The 24,257-nt window shown below is 42.6% G+C and overlaps 1 protein-coding gene across 1 annotated transcript in view; it reads right to left on the bottom strand.

Annotated features, from left to right (window-relative positions):
* Positions 1-16,210, bottom strand: part of TM2D3 (TM2 domain containing 3) — a 42,288-nt gene extending 26,078 nt beyond the window's left edge. The window contains exons 1-2 of the mRNA XM_069222370.1: positions 16,110-16,210; positions 9,557-9,679 (exon numbers count right to left, since the gene is read on the bottom strand). Of these exons, the coding sequence (XP_069078471.1) occupies positions 9,557-9,679; positions 16,110-16,188 (202 nt within the window). The 5' untranslated portion in view covers positions 16,189-16,210. The remainder of the gene's footprint in view (positions 1-9,556; positions 9,680-16,109) is intronic.
* Positions 16,211-24,257: the final 8,047 nt, after the last annotated feature.

Below are 24,257 nucleotides of genomic sequence, written 5' to 3' on the forward strand. Positions count from 1 at the left end.
CAATAAACTATCTGTCAAGAGACGGATATATACAAAGCAATGTTATAATCCTCTCCACGGACTTGGTATGGATGCCAGAGTCCAGTCAAACTCTTAACGTGGGATCCACAAACATACTTTTACAAAAAACCTACATTAAGTGCAAAAAATAAGATGAAGCGTCTCTTGCATAGTTTTCTGAACAGCTTCAGACTGTACATTCACAATGCCAAAATGTAACCTAAAACACTTTTCAGGAAAACTACAGACTGTAGCTGGTCCAGATATAATTTGCCTCTAACTCTGAATGAAAAAAGATCTGTACAGATTCAATATATAAGCGAAAATGGCTATTAAAGTTTTTTGTACATCATGCAACATACTGTATAAAAGTTACAAAACAGGACAGTGCTTCAACCATATACACTATGAGATGCGTATTAAAAAAATAAACACTTACATTCTCACCCCGATTGCTACAAAATAATTTTCCAAATTATATTGAATGCTAGTTATATCGATTGGCACTATACATCATTTAAAATCAGCAATGTTCCATGAAATAATGGACAGGGCACCTGATGGTGCATTAGACATATCAGGTATGACACTTGTAAATGATGTCTGCAGTAAGGCAAAATATCAGCGCAGTGTGGGTTGTCAAATTGGTATCTGAAATTAATCTCTATGTTAGGCTGTTCTAATCCCTAGTCATCTTCCCTGTAATATTCAAGTTAGCATGTAGAAGAACATATTCATTTTAAACAAGCTAAATAGGTACATCCGCCATTTAACAAAGACTCACCCCAAAGATTAACCAGCTTCTTAATAGTGAGAGGGAACTTCTTCATTCTAAGCTTGTGGATTGCAAAATCTACAGGACCTAGTATTAATGAGTACTATGAGAAATTGAGTTACTGGTTGGAGGGGATGGGGGTGAATGTGACGCTGTGCTCCCCCAGCCCAGCGACATTCCGGAGGCATCCAGTGGGGCAATTCTCAGGGGAGCACCTAGTTAAGCCTGGAGCTACGGATTGAAGCCCTGCGGACTTGCAGTACAGTGTCGCAGCTTGGTCCAGGACTGGTTGCTGCATTTATCGGCCTGACGCTTCGTGGTTCCTTAGTGACTGGAGGACTGGGCCTGTGGGGGCGAAACTGCCCATCTGGGTTCCCTAAGGCCCGAAACTGGTCCCACATACAGCACAGCTGGTCCTGGATTTAAATGGCTGGAGCAGACTGCAGTTCCCAGTGGCTGGGGCACTCGGCCTTGAGCCAACCATGTTTTTGGTACCACTTGGGGAGGATGGGTTCTAATATGATTTATTGGCAAGGTATGGACGCTTAAAGATGGAAAATGAGTGATAGCATTTCATAACTCTGCCTTTTCTGAGTTGCCACTCCACATATATCTTGATGTAAATGGAAACGTTTTCAAAATTATTGTGAATTTTATTATTAAAAGTTACAATTACAGTAAATGTGATTATATAAATGGATAATCATAATAATAAGAGTTATTATATTAAGTACACCAAGTAAAATGTATACATTTTTTAATTAATTTATTTTTCCAGAGCTGGTAGTGAATGACCGTGCTGCATCGTGGAGACTGAAACAAGCATATCCTGTTCCTCTGATCCCCAGTGTATAACTCATTTATAGTCAAATGTTCCACATGGAGTTATGCTGACAAGTCCACAGGACTTCTCATCATGGAAAACTTTGTTAGTTAGAGTCAGCTCAAGTAAGGAATCCCATTCCACTTTTATACATTGCAAGAAATGGGGAAAGCAACACGGTTCCCCAAGTATTTTACCACAGGAAGTGCAGAACTCCGTTTACTATGACGAGAGATTTACAAACTATTAAACAAAAAGCTGATGCAAGTGTCAATGATGATGGTGGAACGAGTGAGTGCACAAGTAAACGCTTAAAAAGAAAAACATCATTAAAGTCAAATGTGTATGCCGAAGAATGTATATTTTGTGGGATGATAAAACGCTACAAAGGAACATCAAAGCGTGAGAAATGAATCAAGGCCACTGAGCTTAGAGTTGACAAAAGGCTCCGACAGGATGCAACTATTAATTGTGATTCAAAGATCTTAGCAGTTTGTAATAGGGACATAGTGGCTGCAGAAGCCCATTATCGCGCATCTTGTTATAGGAACTATACAAGGATTAAAGGAAAAGAGGAAGATCATGCATCTAGCAATCAAACCCATGATCACTACAAAAATATGAGATTAAGCACATGATGAACTATTTCGATACATTAGAACTGTGATTGTTCCTAACAAAGAGGCAATATGTGTGACGACTCTCACTGAAAGGCTTGAAACCCTCATGACACGCAGAGGAATACAGGGAATAGACGAAACAACCAAGAAGCACATTTGAAGAAAATTGGACTCAGTTCGGTGGCAGCCTCCACAGATTCCCAGACAGATTTTCAGACAACCCAAGAAAATTATTGGCCCAACCTGATAATGTCATGCTACAGCACACTAAGAGAAAACACACAGTTTGAAAAGAGAATTATCAGTTTTAAAAGGTTAAGGCACCAGACAAACAGGATCATTGATCAATCATCATCGCACATAAGAACAATGATTAAAACAATTGACATTAACACCATGGCAATATCGTCCATCAGACATTGATAAAGATTCATCTACAGTGCCTAATTACCCTAAACAGTTCATATTAGGACTTCTGACTCGAGATCCAGAAAACACAAAGTCATCAAAAACGGTTGTCTTACTTATGCAATTATTTAGTCAGGACATTATATAGCAATCACAAATGGCCAGCACAATGAATGAGTTGGGCCTCAGCCATTGATGACAAGTACCAAAGTCATGCCAGAATGTGTTGTGCAACTGAAGCTTGCACAAAATAAGAACAAAATCGGGTTCGTTTCAAGACAAGAAGTGAGCCCCACATAGATAATTGCAAGTTGGACAGGATTTAACATTAGTACTAGAGACCTAGTTAGTGTATCAAAGGATTCCATTCGCTACTTGCCCACCACTAACACCCCTGCAGCTGAGCTGACAACCGTTTCTGGAATTTTAAAACAGTACGAGCAAATATCGGACTCACTACATTTGGCGAAAATTGTAGTGGTCATGGATCAAGCTCTCTACGCAAAAGCAATTGAGATCGAGTGGAAGCATAAAGAAATGCACCACAAAATCATTCTTTGCCGGAAGACAAGATTGTCTCTGAAGTGTCTTCTTTGACTGTTTTAGAATTCCTCACTGACGTATTTAGTAGAGAGGGTAATCCTAAGTCTATTTTGACCGATAATGGAGTTCAATTCACATCCAAACTTATGTGTGAGTTCTTGAGGAAAAGAGGGATTTTACACAAAAAGAGTGCATTATATCATCCAGAAACCAATGGCATGGTAGAACGCTTCAACAGAACATTAAAAGAGACTATCCAGTTAGCTAATCATTTAAATTGTGATTGGGAGTATATGGTTAAGAAGAAGGTTGAGGAATATAGGTTCACCCCGCACACTAGCACTGGTCAATCTCCGTTCATCATGTTCAGGAAACGTATACCTCACACTGTGATAAATCCACTGTGGGTTAAAAATTATACCAAGGAACATCTCAATTATGAGGGCAGGAGAGTTTCAGCAAGGAGTAAGCATTTGTCCGGTCAGGTTACAAGAAAACTTGTGTATGATGCAAGAAAATCTGTAAAGGAGATGCATTTTGGGGTAGGGGAGTTAGTTAAAGTCAAATTACCAGGGAGAACTGGTGGAGGGCAGTCTCACTTTAATAGAGTCTTTAAAATTATTAAAGTCTACAAAGGAGCGGTTAAATTGGATGATGGAATCTCAATAGAATTGTCAAAATAAAATAATGTGTATATGTGTATAGTTATTTGGGCATCTCAATAGGAATGTCAAAATAATATTATGTATTATAGGTTTATAGTTATTTGTTTGAAGGGGAAAGATGGTGTGGTATTCTGTTTGTTGGGGAAACATTTATGTATGCAAATTGTAATTCAAGGTTCAGGTAATTATATCTTGTCCCTTTACGCTTCGTTTATTTATGTTATGTGAAATGGTATCTTCCTACTCGCCCTGCTCTTAGAACAGTACTGCCTGGAATGTGGGGATTGGAGGCAGTTAAAGAAGGAGCTGAGCAGGAGCGGCTGGGGTCTTTCATTCTTCCAGACTTGAATAAATAAACAAGTATTTTACTTTTTTGAATTGGTATTTTCTTATGGATTTACTTCAGGAACCTTTCAAACCATTTGCAATGTTATGTCCACTCCTGGAAAACGTTTTCAAGATGCTGGTCTTCGTGACCTTTACATTGAAGCAGACATGATAGCAGAAGGATCAATATCATCAGTAGTGGAAGGTCTCATGTACAATCGTGCAGTTTGTATGAAGCGATGTTGAGACTGGCTTGGTTTGAATTTATCCCCTGGATGGAGAAGAATTACGAACAGAACATTCAGTTAGTCTACTCCTTCATTGAGGATGTTAATGACTTTGCAAAAGACCCATGCCAATAGAGATTACACAACCTCTTGCAGAATGCTGCCTTTGCCAAACTTAAACAGCTTTGGAATGTATTCCTGGAACATCTTCGTCATGACAATGGAGATCTCTCTGCATTATGGATGTCATATGTGGATATTGTTGAAAATGTCTTTCTGGCTCTGCTGCAGGATGCTTGCGAATGAAACCGGCATTTACATCTTAGCGCCTTACGCTCTATGATCCCATGGTGTTTTGTGTATGAGGATGAACTACGCTAAATATCTTCCTGTATACAATGCTGAAACTACATTACTTGCAGTGAAACATCCAAAGATACACCACAACTTCATCAACAGATGCTTTTCAGTTGAACTGTGAGATGTTAATCAGTTTAGACGAATTCCGGTTGATCAAGTGATAGAGGTAACAGTGCACAAAGATACACAGACTCCGGGTGGTGCAACAAAGTTCAACTCAAGGCGGGTGGTGTGAAAAGATACTATATGATGGCTGAAAACATAATCGCTGTTTTGGGTCATAACAACAGATCATATCATACTCACGCAGACCTACATAAGTCACAAATTGAAAAGCTACTGTTACAAGAGCTGTTAATCTGGCTCAAAGCTGGATAAACCCATTTGTTGGGTCACATGATCTCAATCTCTCCACAGCGAAAAAGGCATCTCAGGACATAGTATCTGACATAATGAAGGCGCATGAAATAGGTGAACAGTGCTATACAGACTTCAAAACTTGAGCTACTTCAGAATCATCCATCTATTAAGACGTTTTATGACCCAATGAAAATGAACAAACTAAAAACGTTTACTAACATGTCCTAGAAGAAAGCAGTGAATAGCAATGGCAGGACAATCAACATGAAAGCAGACAAAGCACTATTTGGTCGAATCATTGTGACAGCACAGAATCGGAACCTTCAAATGGTGGATGTACTTTCTCATCTCTTAGGATCTTTACCATGGGCTTTAGCAACTCCAGAAGGTCTGCTGCGAAAAACAAACAAAGCTGTTTTAGCAACATACTTGCAGGAAAACGTTACCCCTACTGAGGAAATACAAGGAAATTCAATAACCCTGATTGATGATATGGTTTTTGTTCAGAGAGTAAAAGGAGAGGAATCAAACTTTGGTGAGGTGGCTATGTCTATCTTGTCCATGGCTTTGCGGGAAGGAAATAGAAGTCAAAGAATTTATGTTGTGTTTGATATGTACAATGAGACGTTTATGAAGAACAGCAAAAGGAAAATTAATGTAAGAGCATTCAAAATGCTGTCTGCCAACAGACATATACAGGAAACATTCACAGCTCGGAAACAAATGGAATCTCTCTGAAGGACTAATGGATAAATTGAAGCAATTCTTGTGCTCGTTATACGCAAAAAAAATCTTCGGTTCATCGCGTTAATGGCTTGAGGTATCACCTATTCTGCACAAAGAAGGGTGAGACAGACTGTCATCAATTGCGCCTTGCAGGGACTGTCTGAAGAAACATGCCGAACATGCAAATTATCAAGCCACTATAAGCAAGAGATGTCTTTGGAATGATCCACAGACACCTGGTCCAATTGGGAGAGGGTGAAAGCTGAAAAAACATAAGGGAGCAGAGCAACTGGTAGTGGACTGGATGGAGAGGCAGCCAGTACCTCAGGCTGTGTTAGATCTACTAGTTTGCAACTGCATGAGGAACTGCAAACTGCCAACATGTGTCTGCTGTCTATATGACCTCTAGTGCAGTGACATGCGCAGACTTCCAAACTGTGAAAATCAGACGCAGAGAACGGTGACACCTATTCAGAAGGAGATGACGAACGTGAATGATAAAAATGTTCACTCATGACATACATTGAGTATGTAAGATGTGACAAATTAGGCAAATAATCTATATCAGTATGAGGAATACAATTAAGTTTTATTGCTAATATTTTAAGGACTTGGGGGGGTCATTATGCCGAACTGAATATCGCCATTTGACCGTCACTGCGGTCAAGTCCCCGCCAGCCCTGTTTTGAGGTTCCTGCTGGGCCGGCGGGCAGAAACAGTGTTTCCACCCAGCGGGAAACAGGGCCTCTACACTAATGCTGGTGCCAATGTGGTGGTGAGGCGGGTGCAGTAGCATTCGGCACGCATTTCACTGCCCATAATTCAGGCAGTGAAATGCGAGACCAGGCTGTGCATGGGGGGCCTCAGCACTGCCCATGCCAAGGGCATGGGCAGTGCAGGGGCCCCCAGGGCACCACCCCCCCCGGCCTCCCAATCCCCCCGGTCCCTGAAAGACACTTGGCGCATAAAATACCCCATGTGCAGCAGTTTTTCTTTATATTCTCCAGTTCAACTAAGGGAGTTGTATATGTGATGGCACTAATGATGCCTCATATTTACCAGAGCTATTTTGTACTTACTTTCAGGCCTCTAACGCCATACTAATTTATAAAGCAATCTACAGAAAAATGAAGCTTGGATGATGTCATCAGTGAGTCATGAGTGATTTAATATGTGAGGTCATCAGCAGTGCATAACGGAAGGGATAGTTAACGCTGCTAACTACAACTGGTGAATAAAAGGTGAATATCATTGACAAAACAAATTCACCTAACTATAATGATACTTTAACCATACATACATATATACACACACACACACAAAAAAAAAAAGAAAATAAATCTTCACAACATTTCCCTCCCCACCCCCCAAAAAAAAATAAAAAAAAAATAAATAACGAATTGCAGTGACTCTTCTCATGCATGGAAAGATTCAGGGCGATCCATCAAGCGGGGGCAGAGAAAGAGGGGATGTAAAAAAAAAGTTGCCTTTCCCATGTTAATTCCATAGGACCTTTAGACACTACTACAGGCCAAACCGCTGGACATAAATACACCAAATTTGCCAGAAAGGTAGCTTTCAGTATGCAGATTGTGCTTTCGCTTTTTTGGTGTAAATCTGTTCAGTAGTTTTTGAGAAATTCAGTGAAAACCAAATTTGTACATCTCTGGTCGTGGAGATTTAGCAATTATTTCATGAAGATTTGCTCATTTGCGTGTGAAAAGAAGCATTATAACCGGCTGACTGCAGCCTGACTAGAAAGTTGCAGCTGCCATTTTATTTCACGGGACACGGTCCCTGGGGGGTGAAAATCCTAATTGAAAGTGGCATAAGATGTCAGGGTGTAGGTACCCTGACCCCATGGGTGTGATATAGATGTGTTTAGGGGCAAATTATGGGTTTAAAATAACTTCTCATCACTATGTGTGATATACACACAAAATTTGCAAATTCTATTCACAAAATATTTGCGAATGCCATAATTTGAAAGGAAAAACCAGACTCATTCATACACTAATTCATTCACTCATACATGCACTTGGAGACTCATGCGCCCACTCACGCACCCACTCACAGATCCAGTGACAGAGACAGGCCCTATGACCAATCTGTGCTGCGCACGGCCAAGGGCCATGCATGGCACAGGGTTGGGTGGTTATAAGGGCCTGGCTGCAGGCCAGGCATTGCTGCCAGCCCCTGCTTCACAATGAGTGGCAGGGGCTGGAATAACAAAAACACAACAAAAAAACAACATAGAAATTCACTGGAAAATACAAAAGTTACAGGGACGTTATAGTTAGGCTCTGAATTTACTTGTACAAAACTAAAGACATTTTGCAGTTATAGTTAGTTCTTTCAAGTAACTATACCTCGTCCCTTCACCATGCACAGCTAATTACTCCACATAATGTATCATTGATAAGATCTTGTATGTCATCTTTGATATTATTACTACATTTGCAATAAAATTATTGCTAAGAAAACTGTACATGGGAAGGGCGCAAGTTATAGTTACCTTAGGCCACGAGTTATAGTTACTTGAAATAATTAACTATAATTGCTGAATTTCTATGGTTTTGTAAGACTAATTTCAGAATCCAACTAGAAGGTTCCTGTAAAAAATAAATTATATATATATTTTTTTTTTTGGGTGGAACCAGGGAAGTCAATACAGCAGAGTACAGGTTAGGCTGGTGAAACATCTGCTACCTAACAAAGTAGTATTTTATTTTCTGAAGCTATTGGGCCGGTGAACTAGCATTTTCAGATTTAGTTAGGACCACATCAGCCTGCAATTAATGGAAAAAAACTAAGAAACTATAAAACCTTTAGAAGTCTCAGGACATGGAAACCAATTTTAGTGACATTATAGCCTTAGAACCCGCCGTAGCGGGCTCTACCGGCTATTAAAGGCCCGCTCCCCGCGTTAAATGCCCGAGCCTAAGGCGAGGGCATTTAACAAGGGAGAGGGACTTTAATAGCCACTAGAGCCCGCTACGGCGGGTTCTAAGGCTATTTGAACATTCTGCCACTCAGGGCAGAATGTTCTATTAAAAAAAAAAAAAATGTTCACGGAGCCCGAGGGGATTAAAATCCCCTCGAGCTCCATGAGGCTTTGTTCACAGCTGTTGCTGTGAACAAAGCGAACATTGGAATGTTGGCACTGCGGGCTTTTACCGGCCAGTAAAAGCCCACAGCACTCCATTGTTTTCAATGGAGCCCCCAGCATTCCAATGTTCTAATTTCCATTTGTTGAAATAGTGTCAGAATGTGATACATTACAAAGCACAGATTCCTCAACTTGGCCCCAAAGTAGATAGGTTATATGAATGTCTTTGAAATTTGCCAACCACACCTTCAGGTTTTCACATTTTCCTAGAATGTCTGCTACTAGACCATGGGTGTCACTGTGTAATATGTTAATTTGGAGGTAGACATTCCTTGGCACACTAGTTATAAGAAGCTCTGTGGCATATATTTGATGATTTTTATTATTTCACACTTTACTTTCCAGGGCTGGTCAAGCCCACATGCCAACCAGACTTATTTTTACAAACACTTTGTTCTTCTCAGACCACGATTTTATTTCAGTAACAGAGGGGAACACAGGCGAGAGGGTGGTATGGCCTTTTCATGTAGCAATACTGAAAACATGGAACCGTCACTATTCTAAAAAAAACTTACAATATAACAAAATAGGAGCAACAACAGTTTGCCTTTACCTGCTTGTCGTGAGCCAGAGACAGAAGTATAAGGAGAGGTTGTATCTTTCAGTGGCTGCGACACAGGCAGTGAGTGTTCAAAGCTCAGAGATCCTGGCGAAGATAGAGAAAGTGACTCCATTCCTGTTAACATATTAAAATCAAAGTATTTTAAGACTCAAAACTGAAGACAATCCTAAAGTATCCAATGGACAAAAAAAGAAAAAAATACAACTCTTTGCATAAACAAATATTGTCTATAACGTGAACTGGTATGTAGTTATTCAGACAAGTGACTTATGGGTAGGCTCTGGGAAAATGCTTTTGGTGAGCTTGCTGGGTTTCATCCCAAGCCTTCCAATGTACTGACAATTTAAATGGATAAATGAGTAGCAAAATGCATTTCACAAAACAATTTGTAACTTTTCAGAAAAATTGAAAAAAAAAAAAACATACACCAAAGCGAAAACCACTGATGAACAACTCTAGTGAGTAATGCTCTACCATTGGCTGCCCTAAATCAATTAACACTTCTGTAGAAGAAGCTCCGAGCTGCACAGTATTCTTTTTCCTGCAAGACAAGAATAAAGGATCCCACTTGACCTGTATATCTTCTATAGTGACTAAGGGCCTGATTACGACCTTGGCAGATTGGATACTCCATCACAAGCATGACAGACATCCACCCACTGGTTTACAAGTTCCATAGGATATAATGGAACTTGTAATACGGTGGACGGAATATCCTTCACGTTTGTGATGGAGTATCCCTTCCGCCAATGTAATCCGTGTACAATGGCCTGACCACCATTATTCATAACATATATATTTATTATTTTAATACTTTTTATTTTATAATTTCTCAACATAGTGCGTATGCCCTACCATGCTTTACAATCATCTGTTCAAAACATAGTTTGCAATTATTTTCCATATAAATTTTGGTTTTAGAATTTATCATAAACACAGTATACATGGAAAAACACACACATCCAAACCCCTCTTTCTACCGATTACTGAATCATTTTCCTCTTTTTACTGCTGTGTACGACGGACATCACTAAAATGTCATTGTGGGATTAGAGGTTGTCCTAAATCCAAAAGGGAACTGCTTGGCAATACCCTCTGCCTGCCACAGGAAAAAGTGGTATACCAAATCATGATTGCACCCCCCGACCCCGACAATATATAGGAGGGTGCCACCACTACACCACGAGATGTTAGTCTCTCCCTCACCACCATAAAATCACTTATTTTCACCACTCAGGGAAAAGTGTAGTATGAGACACTGCATAAAATATAATTACTATTAGGTTGGTTGTCAAAGTAGGGTTTAGAAAGCTGACTGCTACTCTTCTCACAGAAACAGAGGCAAAGAGTGACCTTTACACTTTGAAGCAGAAAGTTAAACCACATTTTTTATTATCTTCATTAAGCATTACTTTTTGACTACAGAAATAGTATTTTTATAACCTAACAGCTTCTAACTACAAAGAACGGGAACAAGAATTGTTCAGATGTACATGCAAAGAAAAAAAATCTACATTTTAAAAAGAACATTAAAAAGTTTTGAATTCATACATATTTGATCCCCGTTTACAACATGCCACTCGAAGAAAAGCTTAATTCCTTAATAACACTTGTCTTCTATCATGCATCAGAGGCATTTTCTTAATCTTCCGCTACATTTCTTACTCTGGACAATACAATAAAACATGTCTAAAACCTGAAAATACATTATGATACCCAGGAGGATAAATTATTACAATCCCTCACTTGCATGCATTCGGACATCAGAAAGCACCTACAAGAAAGCTGCATCACTGTTAGGTCAGTGGCCCGTCCTTCGTGACCACAGAGGGTGAGCATTTCTTTCCCTCAGACACTGAGAGAAAATGATGTGCCACTTCCAGAACATACACTGTACCATAAGCATGGAAAATGTGAAAGTGAATCCGTTCAAGCAAAAATACTGCTCAGCTGCTTTCATATTTTCAGGTAGAGTTTGTGCCCACAATTAACACTGCAGTCACAGACTTGGGTCACCAATAAAGTCCTTTCGAAAACAAAAACGAAATAGTTACATTTTCAGGAGCTTTCTAAAACGCATGAGGTTGGGTTCCGATCTCAAGGAGAGATGGAGGGCCTTCCAGTGTCTTGCCAGGTATCTGCTACGTGTTTTATCTGCTTAAATGGCATTTGCTGGATCAGGTTAGCAACTGACGATCAGAGGTTTTTATCTAGGTGTAGTCGGAACTTCTGTACTTTTTTTTAACCTTTTTCCACGCATGAAGATGTTGTGGACGGTGCAAAGAACTTTGAATTTAATACCTGCTTTATCTGCAACCCAGTAGAGTTGTATCAGCATTAGCTTGCATAGGTTGAGACATTTGGGCAGCATGGTTTTGTAGCCTTGGTTGCCTGGAAATGATAATTTTAGGGATTCATCCCACCACACTTTTTGTCCTCTTTGCCTCTTATTAGATTTGTCATTGCTAGAACATTACTAATGGCACAGCTACGGAACTCGGCACTAAGAACACTCAGAGTCTGGCTCACCCAACATTGTGCCTCCCAGGCAGAGCACCGGCAGATTATAACACACCTAGGTTGCCATTTAAAACCTGCCCATGCCCAGCACTTAAGAACCTCACCAAGAGACCTTTGCCAGCTGACATTGAGCTGTCACTGGCTGCTCATTTTCTTGTCCCATGTTCTCTGGTAACACATTACACCAATGTCTATCAACTGTTCCCCGAAACACGTTCTGGGTCAGAGTACTGGCAGACTAGTGGAAGAGTCCCTTCCTTATCTCTGCATGCTGTCCAATGAGATAGGTGCTCAGACAGCTTAGCCTCCTGGAATGGGGTGTTTTACTAGGCCTATGAAGCTGGTTCAACAGAGACCAACAAACAAATACCAAGTACAGAAGTGACAGCTATATTGTTGCAACACACACAGCAAATAGGCAGGACTCATGTACAAAAGCCGCACTCCTGTCCAAAAGGCGGTGGCAGCATCTTATACGAATAGCTCACAACTTTTGTTAGCTCAACCATATTTGGCTTGCACAATTGGGAAAGCCTGCGTGACACAGATCAGGGTTGCAATGCTGCTAGCCCTTAAGGTTAAAGAGATGAACCCACAATGGCACTCGCTCTCTAAGACAGAAAATTGCAGACTTTGTGGATATAAATTTGAGACATTTAGCCATCTGTTGTCCTGCTGCCCGGCAATGATGAATGCACAACGCATTTTATTAAAACCTCTCTTTCTTCATCATAGCATAACATCTTGCAATGAGGCCAGATCATTAGTGTTCACCTTAAAGGAGCCATCTGACCTGGCCAAATTTGGGAAGTTTGTCTTTCAGCTACAAAAGAAGCTGAATGAGTGATCCGTATTTACACAGACCTCCTCATCCTAAGGTAGATGGATATGGCAAAGGTCCTGTTTATGTAATATCCTTATGATCCTCTATAGTCAAAAGGTCTTTGGACACGATGGTTTCAGCCTTCTGACCAAAATATTTTATATTCGCATTTTGTTCAAAATTGTGTTACTACTATTTTTATTGTAATTTTAAATGTGTTTTTTTCTCTGATTTTAATCTTGGTATTGTATAAACAAAAAGATTAAAAACAAGCGTTTGCAATGCAACGGGTCTCGGGTTTCCTCAAGTTACAGCTATGCGCATTTTAAACTCCTAACTGGACTTTTCTGGCCACATAAACTGAATAGTAAAACAGTTTCACGTAGAGCGAGCCCACAGCCACCATGAAGCATGACGGAGACACACAAAAGAAAACAGAAGTTCGTTCGCAGTGAAACATATCGGCAAAAGGGCAATTATCCATGTAACCGCCAAAAGTGCAATTATTCATGTAACAGGGTCGATGTCATGCAAAGCGGTCGACTACTGCCCAGCGAGTTTGCGCTGCCTGAGAAATAAAGAGAAAAAGTAGGCCAGAAACGATACGGAAAACATGGAGCCTCTTCTGTTTTTAGTAGTTGGCCGGTGAGCTTGAGGAGGGCTAAACACCCGAAAAGGCATGACGTGTGCATGCCTTTAACTAATGAAGTCAAGTGGATTTTAAAAGGCAAGCCCATGAACCAACCAAACTCATGGGCGTGGTTAAAAGCCCACAGAGAGATTACACCAGGGACAGAGCGCTTCACGCTCGACCCTAAAAATTCATGATGTGCAGTCTGGGGATTACTGAAAACTGGATTTTGGAAGCACCATTGCATCTTTTTGAGCATTGTGTAGCAGTCTCTCTTATAGTTTATGTAATGCAAGTTTAAAGTAAGGACTTACACAGTCACAGTGCTTTCTGTCACAGGCTGGGACCTCGTGGCACTAAAAGTAGACAAGTCACTACTCTCCACTGCACCATCCAAGATTTAAGTCTCTCTCTCCGGTCACACACAAACCTCTGCAGTGCATTAACTAATTGATGTTTCATAATGTACTATAGTACACACTAGCCACTGTTTAACAAACTTTTTTAAATTATTTTTTTCATTTAAGCTGTGCCTTATTTTATTTGTAGCTACCTGAAGGTGAAAGACAAAAAAAATGTATAGAATATTTTATTTTTTAGCCACACCTTTGACCTCGCCCCCACGCTCACTGGCCCCTCCCCCATTGCATGCAGCATCAGTTCCCACACTTTTTTAATGCACTTCACACTGCCTAGAGCCTGGTGAGTGCACACAGACCCTGGCTTGAAGTGCGTCGAGTCATTGTGAGGAAGACGTTTCCCTGCTAAATGTGAAGCAACAAACCTCACGAGGTCTCAACGAATGACCGATGGCAACACAACTTTGGTAGTTTCATTGAAATAACAAGCATTTGCAATGCAATGGCTCTTGCATTTGCTCGAGTTAGAGCTATTAGCGTTGTAAACTCCAAACCGGACTTTTTTTGTCACATAAACTGAAAATGGGAAGTAATACAATTTCACATAATGGAGCCGAATCAAAGTGCCATGCCATCAGCGTGAAGGAAACTAATCAGAAGGAAAAGACCGGTCCGGTTTCACCATTGCTTGCTCGATTACTGCCCAGTGAGATGCACTGCCCACAAAATAAAAAGTAGTCCAGAAATCATACGGAAAACATGGAACCTCATATGTTTTCAGTAGTTGGCCGGAGGAGGGCTAAACACAGGATGACCTATGCATGCCTGTCACTAATGAAATCAAGCAAATTTTTAAAAGGCAAGCCCACGAACCAACTAAAGTGATGGGCGTGACATGGGTGTGGTTAAAAGCCCGCAGAGAGATTACAACAGGGGTCAGAGCGCTTGTGCACTCTACCCTAAAAGGACTTGTGAACATGCTCCCATCAGAGTGTTTCAGCCGCGCCTACTGATTGCATCCCCGGCTCAGAAAGTACTGGGTTGATTGTGTATACTAGTAAGTAAGTAGAAAGTGAAGAAGATGGTAGCTGGCCCACTCCAATTTCTCAACATCCAGGAGTTCAGGTGAGTCCCCAGTAATGCTAACCTCTCATAATTTAGCTTCTGTGGCCATGGGATAGTCCTCAGGGGCCCATACATGACCCATCCCCAATTTATTTTAAGTGAGGAAACAGATTTTCAGTGTAATCCAGTGGCATAACAAAGGCCCTTGCAGCCTATGTGGTGCTGGAGGGTGGGGCTGCCGAACTCCAGGGGGCCCCCTCAGCACACTACATTGTGCACAGGCAGCAGGATTCCACATAGGCAGGCTCCTCTCTATGAAGAGCTCAGCAGGGCTCATACATTGGTCTTCACTAAGGCGGGATTTATCACATAACACCCTGAAGCAAGAACGTCAAAGACCCCACAGCCCCCTTATGCTAAAATATCCACAGAAACGGCTCCCTATGGCAGGATTGAAGCATCCCCACCCTCTTTGCAAGAGGACTCCGCTCCCACACGCAGCAGGACTCTACACCACCCACTTCTCAAGGATTTGCCGCAGAAGCACACCTTCCCATCACGCTGCACCGATGTTATACGATAGTAAGCCTCTCTAGCAAAGTTCCACGAGTGACTAGTCTTTTTCTCTCCACTACAAAAGAATCGCAAGACTGTCCCCAAGGTTGCTTGCCATGTATAGCAAGACCACTGGATCCCTTCTCTCTTAAGGAGGGATATGCCACAGAACGAACGTCCTGCAAAGTTCTTCCATAATACTGAAAGACTCTCCTCCTGTTCCCAAACTCCTGCAACAAGTTTCCACCACAGCCGAATGGATGCGACAACACTTCACCCGAACCTCTAGTCTCACTTTATAAACATGACTATACCAGGCTAGAAGCCTTTCCACCAGAAGCCTGTTAGCGCTAGGCAAAATGGTGCTACCGGACCCAGCGCCATCGATTAGTAACTGAGGTGGACCCTCTCCTCACATATGCCATCAATAAGATCCTACAATGAAACGGTTACTGCAAAAGAATTGCACACAACAAATTTAGCAAAACTCTAGCATGGATTATCTTCCCACCGACTCTCTTCTGTACTCTGACAGTGGCGCCTTCCGCCCAGAGCGCAGTACGGTCACTACTGCCCAGTACCAGTACTCACCACGACCGGACAGGATGAAAAGCTGGCACATGAAAAGAGCCGCTCCACAAAGGCGCTGCAGCTGACCAAACACCGCCATCTTTGTTGACAGCAATACTTCCGTATCCTCTTGATCACGTGACTTTAATCGAAGGCGTGGGGGCTGAGGTTGTATTGTGCGCACGCGCCGCACCGCCCCGAGGCTATTGCTGTAATATTTTGGCAAATTGGAAGGCCATAGCAGCAAGGTTTACAAAATTATTTGGTGTGGCCATGGCCATATGAACAATTCCACGGGGAGTGGAGAGAGAGACCTGCTGTGGTCGTGCACTTCAATGAGCAGACGGGGACGAGCAACGACATCGCCGCTGCAAGACCACGGAAACCGACGCAATGTAATTCTTGATGATAAGAGCAGATGGTTCTTCTGGTGTAGTTGCTTGGCATACTAGATATCACAGAACCAGACATTTTGATGTATTCACGTCTTTGTTTCACCACACCTGGGGTCGGGATTGCTCCAGTTTTAAGATGTGCAACACAACACTTTCTAACTGAAACAACCCGGAACTGAGGAGGTCGCCTTAGCCATGGAAGGGGTATCACTTGCACTTGACCACTAAAAGTTAAAATGCTTTTAACGTCAACATTGTTAAATGTAGTCTGATGGAGAGGGTCCTTGCAATTATAAATAATTCAAACTTGGAGGAATCCGATGTCACCAAAATCTATGGTCTTGGTAGCTGAACCAAATTCACCAGAAGCAAATTAGGTGACGTTTGACATCTTAATAGGAATGGTGAAAGAGATGCCAATATAGTGGACTTTCTTGGCAGACATTTGTAGTACAGAAGATGAAGCTGCAAGGATTGCATATGCTGTCTGGCACAGGGTTTCTTCACTATATATGACTCCCAAAGCCCCAGAAATCCTTTGAGAAACAGTGCAGCTTCTGAGGTGCATTCGAGGCAGAAAGTCTCTTGGTTAACATACTCTTTCAAGGCCTCGACAGACTAGTTAGTCTAGTGTTCAGGATGTCTCCTACAAACTGACTTCTACTTGATAATGATGGGATAGCAGTTTGATGATCTTCTGGAGCGCCATTCTATCAAAGGGTATCACTTTGTACTGAAAATATAGATTTTACCCCTCATCCCTAGTGGAGTGGGGTGTTCCCCCGTGTTCCTAGTGCAAGTAATGAAAGTAGGCCCCAGCCGGTATTAAAATATTGCTATAAATGAGGTGCAGCATGCCCATCACACTCCTGTACCCAGTGTCACTGCACCTGCAATACTAATGTAATTTACAGGTCTACAAGTCTCACATTCTATTCGTCTTTCCTTCCCGCCTCCCTATCTCCACCCTGCTGTCCTCTAATCTCCATCCAGTTAATGCTGTTCTCTCTGTCCCTTTGCACAATCTCTTCTGTCTTTCACTCATTTCCTTCCTCCCTATTTCAGTTTCCTTTCTCTTTCTTTTCCCTTGCCCACTTTGCTCAACCGAATCTCCTTTCCCTTTCTTGCTCAACCTTATTTCTTTCTCCTATTGTCACCTTTTACTGCCCCCTTCATCCTCTCTTTTTCTTTAATACATTTTGTTAGAAATTGTCTCTCTAGTTGGCAGAGGTATACACCCTTGTCCAAGTAGGGACCACAATCCTAGTCAGGGTAAGTCACAACACAATCCAAAGTATCCTGTGCTCACCCTCTGGTAGCTTGGCACAGAGCAGGGGGGCTTAATTTAGAAGGCAATTTGTAAAGTATTTGTGTAATAACTCATACAGTAACACAGTGAAAACACCACAAAAAAGTACTCCACACCAGTTTAGGAAAATAGATATTTATCTGAATAAAATAAGATAAAAATGACAAAAATCAAATATGCATAAGTCGAGATATTACTTTTTAAAGGTTTAAATGAGTCTCAATCCTAAAGAATCAGTGGTTATATCCTTGTAAGACACAGTACCTGGGATGTGTAAAAAAATATCGACTCAGGGGCCACAGAGGAGGAGATGCGTTGAAAAATAATGCGCTGCATTGGATTTTCCAGCGCGGTACAGACGATGCGTCATTTCTTTCCACGCTACAAAGTGATGCGTTGATTTCCAGGACAGCAGCATTGGTTCCGCGCTGTGATGTGGGGATATTTTGCACCCCAGGGAAGATACATTGAAAATCCTTGACGCACTGGTAGAAGGAGCAGGCGATGTGTCGATCCGGTAGGTAATGCAGCAGTTTTTATACCGCAAGGCAGGCGCTGCATCGATTTCTGCAGGTGGTGTGTCGATTTTCCAACGTACGATGATTTTCTTCGCTGGGGTGAAGTCTTTGTGGCCCTAATACGACAGAACAGGAGGCAAGCTCAATCTAAGCTCTTGCAGAGCACTTGTGGGGAAGGGAGAGTCCTTCCAGCAGAGTCTGAGGCCAGCAGGCAGCAGTGCAGCAGTCCTTCTCAGCAAAGTAGTCCAGATGAGTCCTTTGTTCAGGCAGGCAGTCCCTCTGACAGAATCCAAGTGTAGATCCAGAAATGTCTGATTTGGTGGGGTCACAACCCCAGTATATATATATATATATATATATATATATATCAAAAAATGCCTTTGAAGTGCGGGAAACTTCAAAGGGTGGTTTTGAAGTGCACAAGATCCCCTTTCAGCCCAGTGCTGTCTGCCAGGATCCCGGACGAGGGTTATCAGTCCTTCGTGTGGGGCAGGCCCCTGCCTTTGAAGTGTGTGTGAGAGCCCCTCCACCCTTCCTGCCCAGGGAGACCTATTCATTATGCAGATGCGACTGAGTGTCCTGTGTTTATGGCTGTCTGGGTGGAATGCAGAAGGGAAGCTGTCGACCAGCACAGACCAGACGTGGATTAGAGACAGGCTGTAAGGCACAGATGGCAGTGAGTACAGAGAAATGCCCACTTTCTAAAAGTGGCATTTCTAAACTAGTAATATTAAATTCAACTTCTCCAGTAAGCAGGATTTTCTATTACCACACTGGCCAAACTTAACATGACAGGGCTACTCCTTCCAGATCAGAATCTACCACTTAAAAAGTATATTAAGGAAGTTCTAATGCTAGTCTATGAGAGGAGCAGACCTCACCATAGTGGAAAAACGAATTTGTGAGTTTTTCACTACCAGGACATGTAAAACACATATGCACATGTCCTGCCTTTAACTTACATATCACCCTGCCCTAGAGGTTACTTAGGGCCTACCTTAGAGGAGTTAAGGCTTGGCAAGTAGTTTTAAATGCCTAGTTGAAGTGGCAGTGAAATTGCATACACAGGCCTTGCAATGGCAGGCCTGGGATATGGTTAAGGGGCTACTTATATGGGTGGCACATACAATGCTGTAGATCAACTAGTAGCATTTAATTTACAGGCCCGAGCACCTCTAGTACACTTTACTAGGGACTTAAAAGTAAATGTAGCACTGGTCAGCAGTGGTACAGTGCGCAGAGTCCTATAACGAGCAAAACAGTATCAGAAAAACAAAAGGAGGCAGGCAAAAAGTTGGGGGATGACCACAGTAAGGCTGTCAGGTCTATCACATTTCCACTTTCTTCTTTTTGTACAGTTATCCTCTACTTACTCTTTATTCCCGCAGCCTCAGAAATAACAGCTGGTGCAGAACAGGCTGGGCCCGCTCCCACCCCTGCTTCCTGGTGCAGTGCACTGATTACACAAGTGGTAGACCCCAAAAGCCAGCACCCTGAGCTAATGGAGGGGAGAAACTGTTGGGGAACAGATAATCTCTCCATCTTTGTCATTAGAAAACAATACACATAGAAACCCTGCCTCTTTCAAAGGGACTTGTTCTGTACCTGCTAAGGGAAGGAATCTCTGAACCACTACTAGAAGTACCAGAGACACTCACTGGTGCAATGATAGCCTTATTGGTGGTGGCTGATATAGATGTACAGTATGGCTGCTACAGAAAGACAAGAGCCCCTAGGAGTCTTGGGCGATCTCAGTCTGTTGATGATGTGAAAGAAATCTCCTCAGTCCTCATTAGAGTGGCATTCACTGTGTACATCTTGAGTTTGAAAAAATAGAGAATGCACAGTTGAGGTCCAGGTGATAATCTTGATCTGTACATAAAGAGAAACGGTAGCTCTAGCATATGTTTTCTAACATTTTTTCCCCTTGTCCTATTCCGCTGGGGTGATTGGCCTTTTTATGGTCTGGCCTGACACCATAACTGTCACCAGACAATAATTTGAGAATCACCAGAAGAAGGGCTTCGGCTCTGCCCATGTTTTGGGATCTAGGCAGAATGGGCAGAAGTTATGTGCCTCCAATAAAAAGTGCTAGCCCTCCACCCATCTGTGATTATTTTGTTTATTTATCCAGCTGCTTGAACTTTCAGCAGTACACACATGACATTGCAATATTATTAAAGTGCCTTAGGAAACTAGACAGTTTATGGTGTTTTTCTCTGGCAGCAGCACAGGTCGAAGGAGCGCAGTCATTAACCAACATGGACTTTTAGGTCTGGCTTGACAGTGCAATTGTCACCTTTGCTTTTAACCTACACCAATATTATTCTATAGTTTTTTGCTTCCACACAAATACATATCCAATCCTATGCTATCTACTTGTAATGCTTCACATTACCATTCAACATTCCTTTAAAGACAGACCTACTGGCATTGTCAATGCTTGTTTGTACGTGCTGTCTTTTTCACTGCGTGCTGCCTTACAGGCCCTTTAATGTGCACCCTGTTATGTTTCTACCCTGTACTTCTGGCTAATCAGTCATTCTCACATCAGACACCGGCCTCCATTTTAGTGCTAACCTTTCCTTGATATGGGACAAATGGTACTGGCATAGTGTTTAATACCGATTGTCTATATGTTTTTCCACAAAGTATGTGGTTACCTTTAGTAATTACGTGTCCGAAAAAGAACTAATACCCAAGTATAAAGGAACTGATACCTAAGTATTTTCAAGAAACACCGTTGTGTTCTTATAATCTTCAGTCTAAAGCAGCTTTTTTTGGACTGCAAAAATTAAGCAGGGAGTGGCTAGAACTGGCTGCTTAAGTGTGAAAGTATCATTTGCCTTCCATGTCTCATAAGCCTTGGCCGATGGGCAATACTTCTTAAATTAAACGTATTGACTTGTCTGTAATGAGAACTATTTTATACTGAGGGAGCACCTCATCCATCACAGGATCAAAGAGCGTCTTTCAGCCAAAAAACAAAACCACGTTTTCTCAAATATGTCTTTTAGACCAGTTATATGAGCTGTGGCAGAGCTCTGACAAGGCCATCATCGTAATTGAATGTCAAAAGGTAAAAATGTGGCGGAGCCTAAAAAGTGGGCATGTTAGTGGATTGGTCTACATAAAGTAGTGACCACTTTTGGAAGAAAGGAGGCTTTTGTGCGAAGCACCAGTTTGTCAGGATAGATGGTGAGGTAAGGAGGCTTGGTTGACAAAGCCTGAGGCAAACTTACTCTTCGGGCAGATGTTATTGCCACGAGGAAGGCTGTTTTAATTGTAAGGAGCCAAAGGGGACAGGTATGAAAAGCCTTGGAGGGAGCACACATCAAGAATGTTAATACAGTATTAAGGTCACACTGAGGCACAATAAGTGGAGAATGAGGAGAGAGCTGTACAAGACCATTGAGAAGCCTCTGTACAATAGGGGACTTGAAGAGGGATGGCTGGTCAGGGAACCGCAAAAAAGAAGAAATAACAGAGATGTCACCCTTAAGAGTGCCTAGTGCAGAGCCCTGATGGGCAAGAGAAAGTTTGAAACGGAGAACCTGAGAAAGTGGGTCAGAAAGGGGATCAACTTGTTTTTCTGCACACCATGCCACAAATGTTTTCCATTGGCAGCCATACCCTGCCTAGGTGGAGGGCATCCTGGCCACCAAGATGACAACACAGTCTTCAGGAGGAAGGTCAAAATCTGTCAATTGCTGCTGCTCAAGCTCCATGCAAGAAGGCGCAGACCGGACAGGTTCAGGTGGAGATCCCTCCCATGCTGCTGCCACAGAAGATCCCCCCCCCCCCCCGAAGGATCGATAATCAGAGGATCGATGGCCATGCTCAGTAGCTTGGGATACCAGACTCTCAGCACCCTGGTCATTCTTGATCTTCTTCAGAACTCTGGGCACAAATGGCATGGGCAGGAGACACACAGGAGGCCGGAGCATCACTCAAGATGAAAAGTGTCTCTGAACAAGAGCCGCCTCAGAAACTCGCAGAACTGCGGACATTGTGCATTCCCAACGGTGGGAATAGATCTAATCAAGGCTCTCCCCACTGCTGAAAGAGGTCTTGCACCACCTCCGGATGGAGATGCCATTCTTGATACACTAGGCAGGCATCTTTGGCTGAATTTGCCTGCCCTGGCATACCGAGAACCTGCCAGGTGTTGAACCACCAGGGGGATATGCCCTGATGTTCCAGCCATGCCCAGAGATGCAGATCCTCTGGAGAAAGGGTCCACAACCACACCCGTCATGCTTGTTGCAGAACAACATTCTGGTGGTGTTGTCTCTGCACACCTCATTTGATGGCAGATAGAAAGGCTTTCAATGCCAGCCAGATCGCCTGGAGCTCCAACAAGTTGATGTGGTGTGTGGATTCTGCCATAGACCAGAGACCTCTGATCTCCTCCTCTCCCGGATGGCCACCTGATCCCAGGAAAGACACGTCTGTCAATACTGTGAGAATTGGTTGGGGGAGGAAGATAGTTCTGCTTTGACTTTATTGTGGTTTGCTAGCCATTGCTGCAGATCCTTTGCAGTTCCCTCCGAGATATGGGCCATGTTGGAGGAATTCCCCTGATGCTGCGTCCACTGGAACTTTAGGTCCCACTGCAGAGTCCACATTAGCCATCTTGCATGTGTTACTAGCAGAATGTAGAGGCCAGGCGTCCCAACCCAACAGCCTCCAAGTCTGTCTCACCGAAATCCAGGATAGAGGCTGAAACACTGGAATCATAGCCTGAATATCCTGGACTCGCCGCTCCGGAGGATAAGCCCGAAAATGCATTATTTCAAGGACAGCCCAGATGAAAGGAGTATCTGAGAGGAAGTCAAGTGTGACTTCTGCACATTTATAGTGAACCCCAGCGAATGAGGGAGGTCCGCTGTAGTCTGGAGGTGGGAGACAACAGCCTGGTTTTAGCCTGCCTTCTAAAGTCAGTATTCGAGATAGGGGAAGAGTGACACCACTTATCTCCGCAGATGAGCTGCAACCACAGCGCCATCACCTTGATGAACACCCGAGGGTTGCTGGTAAGGCCAAAAGGCAGCACAGCAAACTGAAAATGCTTGTGGCCCACCGCAAAGTACAGTTTAGGTCTCTGAGCTGGCAGGATGGGGATGTGAAAATAAGCATCCTGAATGTACAATGCTACTATCCAGCTGGATCCAAGGCAGACAGGACCTGAGCTAATGTGAGCATTTTGAACTTCTCCTTCTTGAGGAAGTAGTTGAGGGGCTGCAGGTGTAGAATAGGACAAAGGCCTCTGTCCTTCTTTGGCACTAGAAATTAGCGAAAATAGCAACCGCAGCTGACTTCTGGCGTTGTCTCCCTCTCTATGGCTCCCTTGGCCAAGCAAGCTGTAAAATCCTGGCAGAAAAAAGATGATCCTTGTAGGAGGCTGGCCTGGTTTGTAGTGGTACCCAGGGGTACTTACACTCTGCACCAGGTCCAGTTATCCCTTATTAGTGTAGAAGAGGTGTCTAGCAGCTTAGGCTGATAGAAAAGGGTAGCTTAGCAGAGCAGCTTAGGCTGAACTAGGAGACATGTAAAGCTCCTACTATACCACTGGAGTCATATGCACAATATCATAAGAAAACACAATACACAGATATACTAAAAAATAAAGGTACTTTATTTGTATGACAATATGCCAAAAGTATCTCAGTGAGTACCCTCAGTATGAGGATAGCAAATATACACAAGATATATGTACACAATACCAAAAATATGCAGTAATAGCAATAGAAAGCAATGCAAGCAATGTACAATCACAATAGATTGCAATGAGAGCACATAGGTATAGGGGCAACACAAACCATGTACTCCAAAAGTGGAATGCGAACCACGAATGGACCCCAAACCTATGTGAGCTTGTAGAGGGTCGCTGGGACTGTAAGAAAACAGTGAGGGTTAGAAAAATAGCCCACCCCAAGACCCTGAA

This window comes from Pleurodeles waltl, chromosome 3_1 (assembly GCF_031143425.1).
Source record: "Pleurodeles waltl isolate 20211129_DDA chromosome 3_1, aPleWal1.hap1.20221129, whole genome shotgun sequence".
Lineage (NCBI taxonomy): Eukaryota > Metazoa > Chordata > Amphibia > Caudata > Salamandridae > Pleurodeles > Pleurodeles waltl.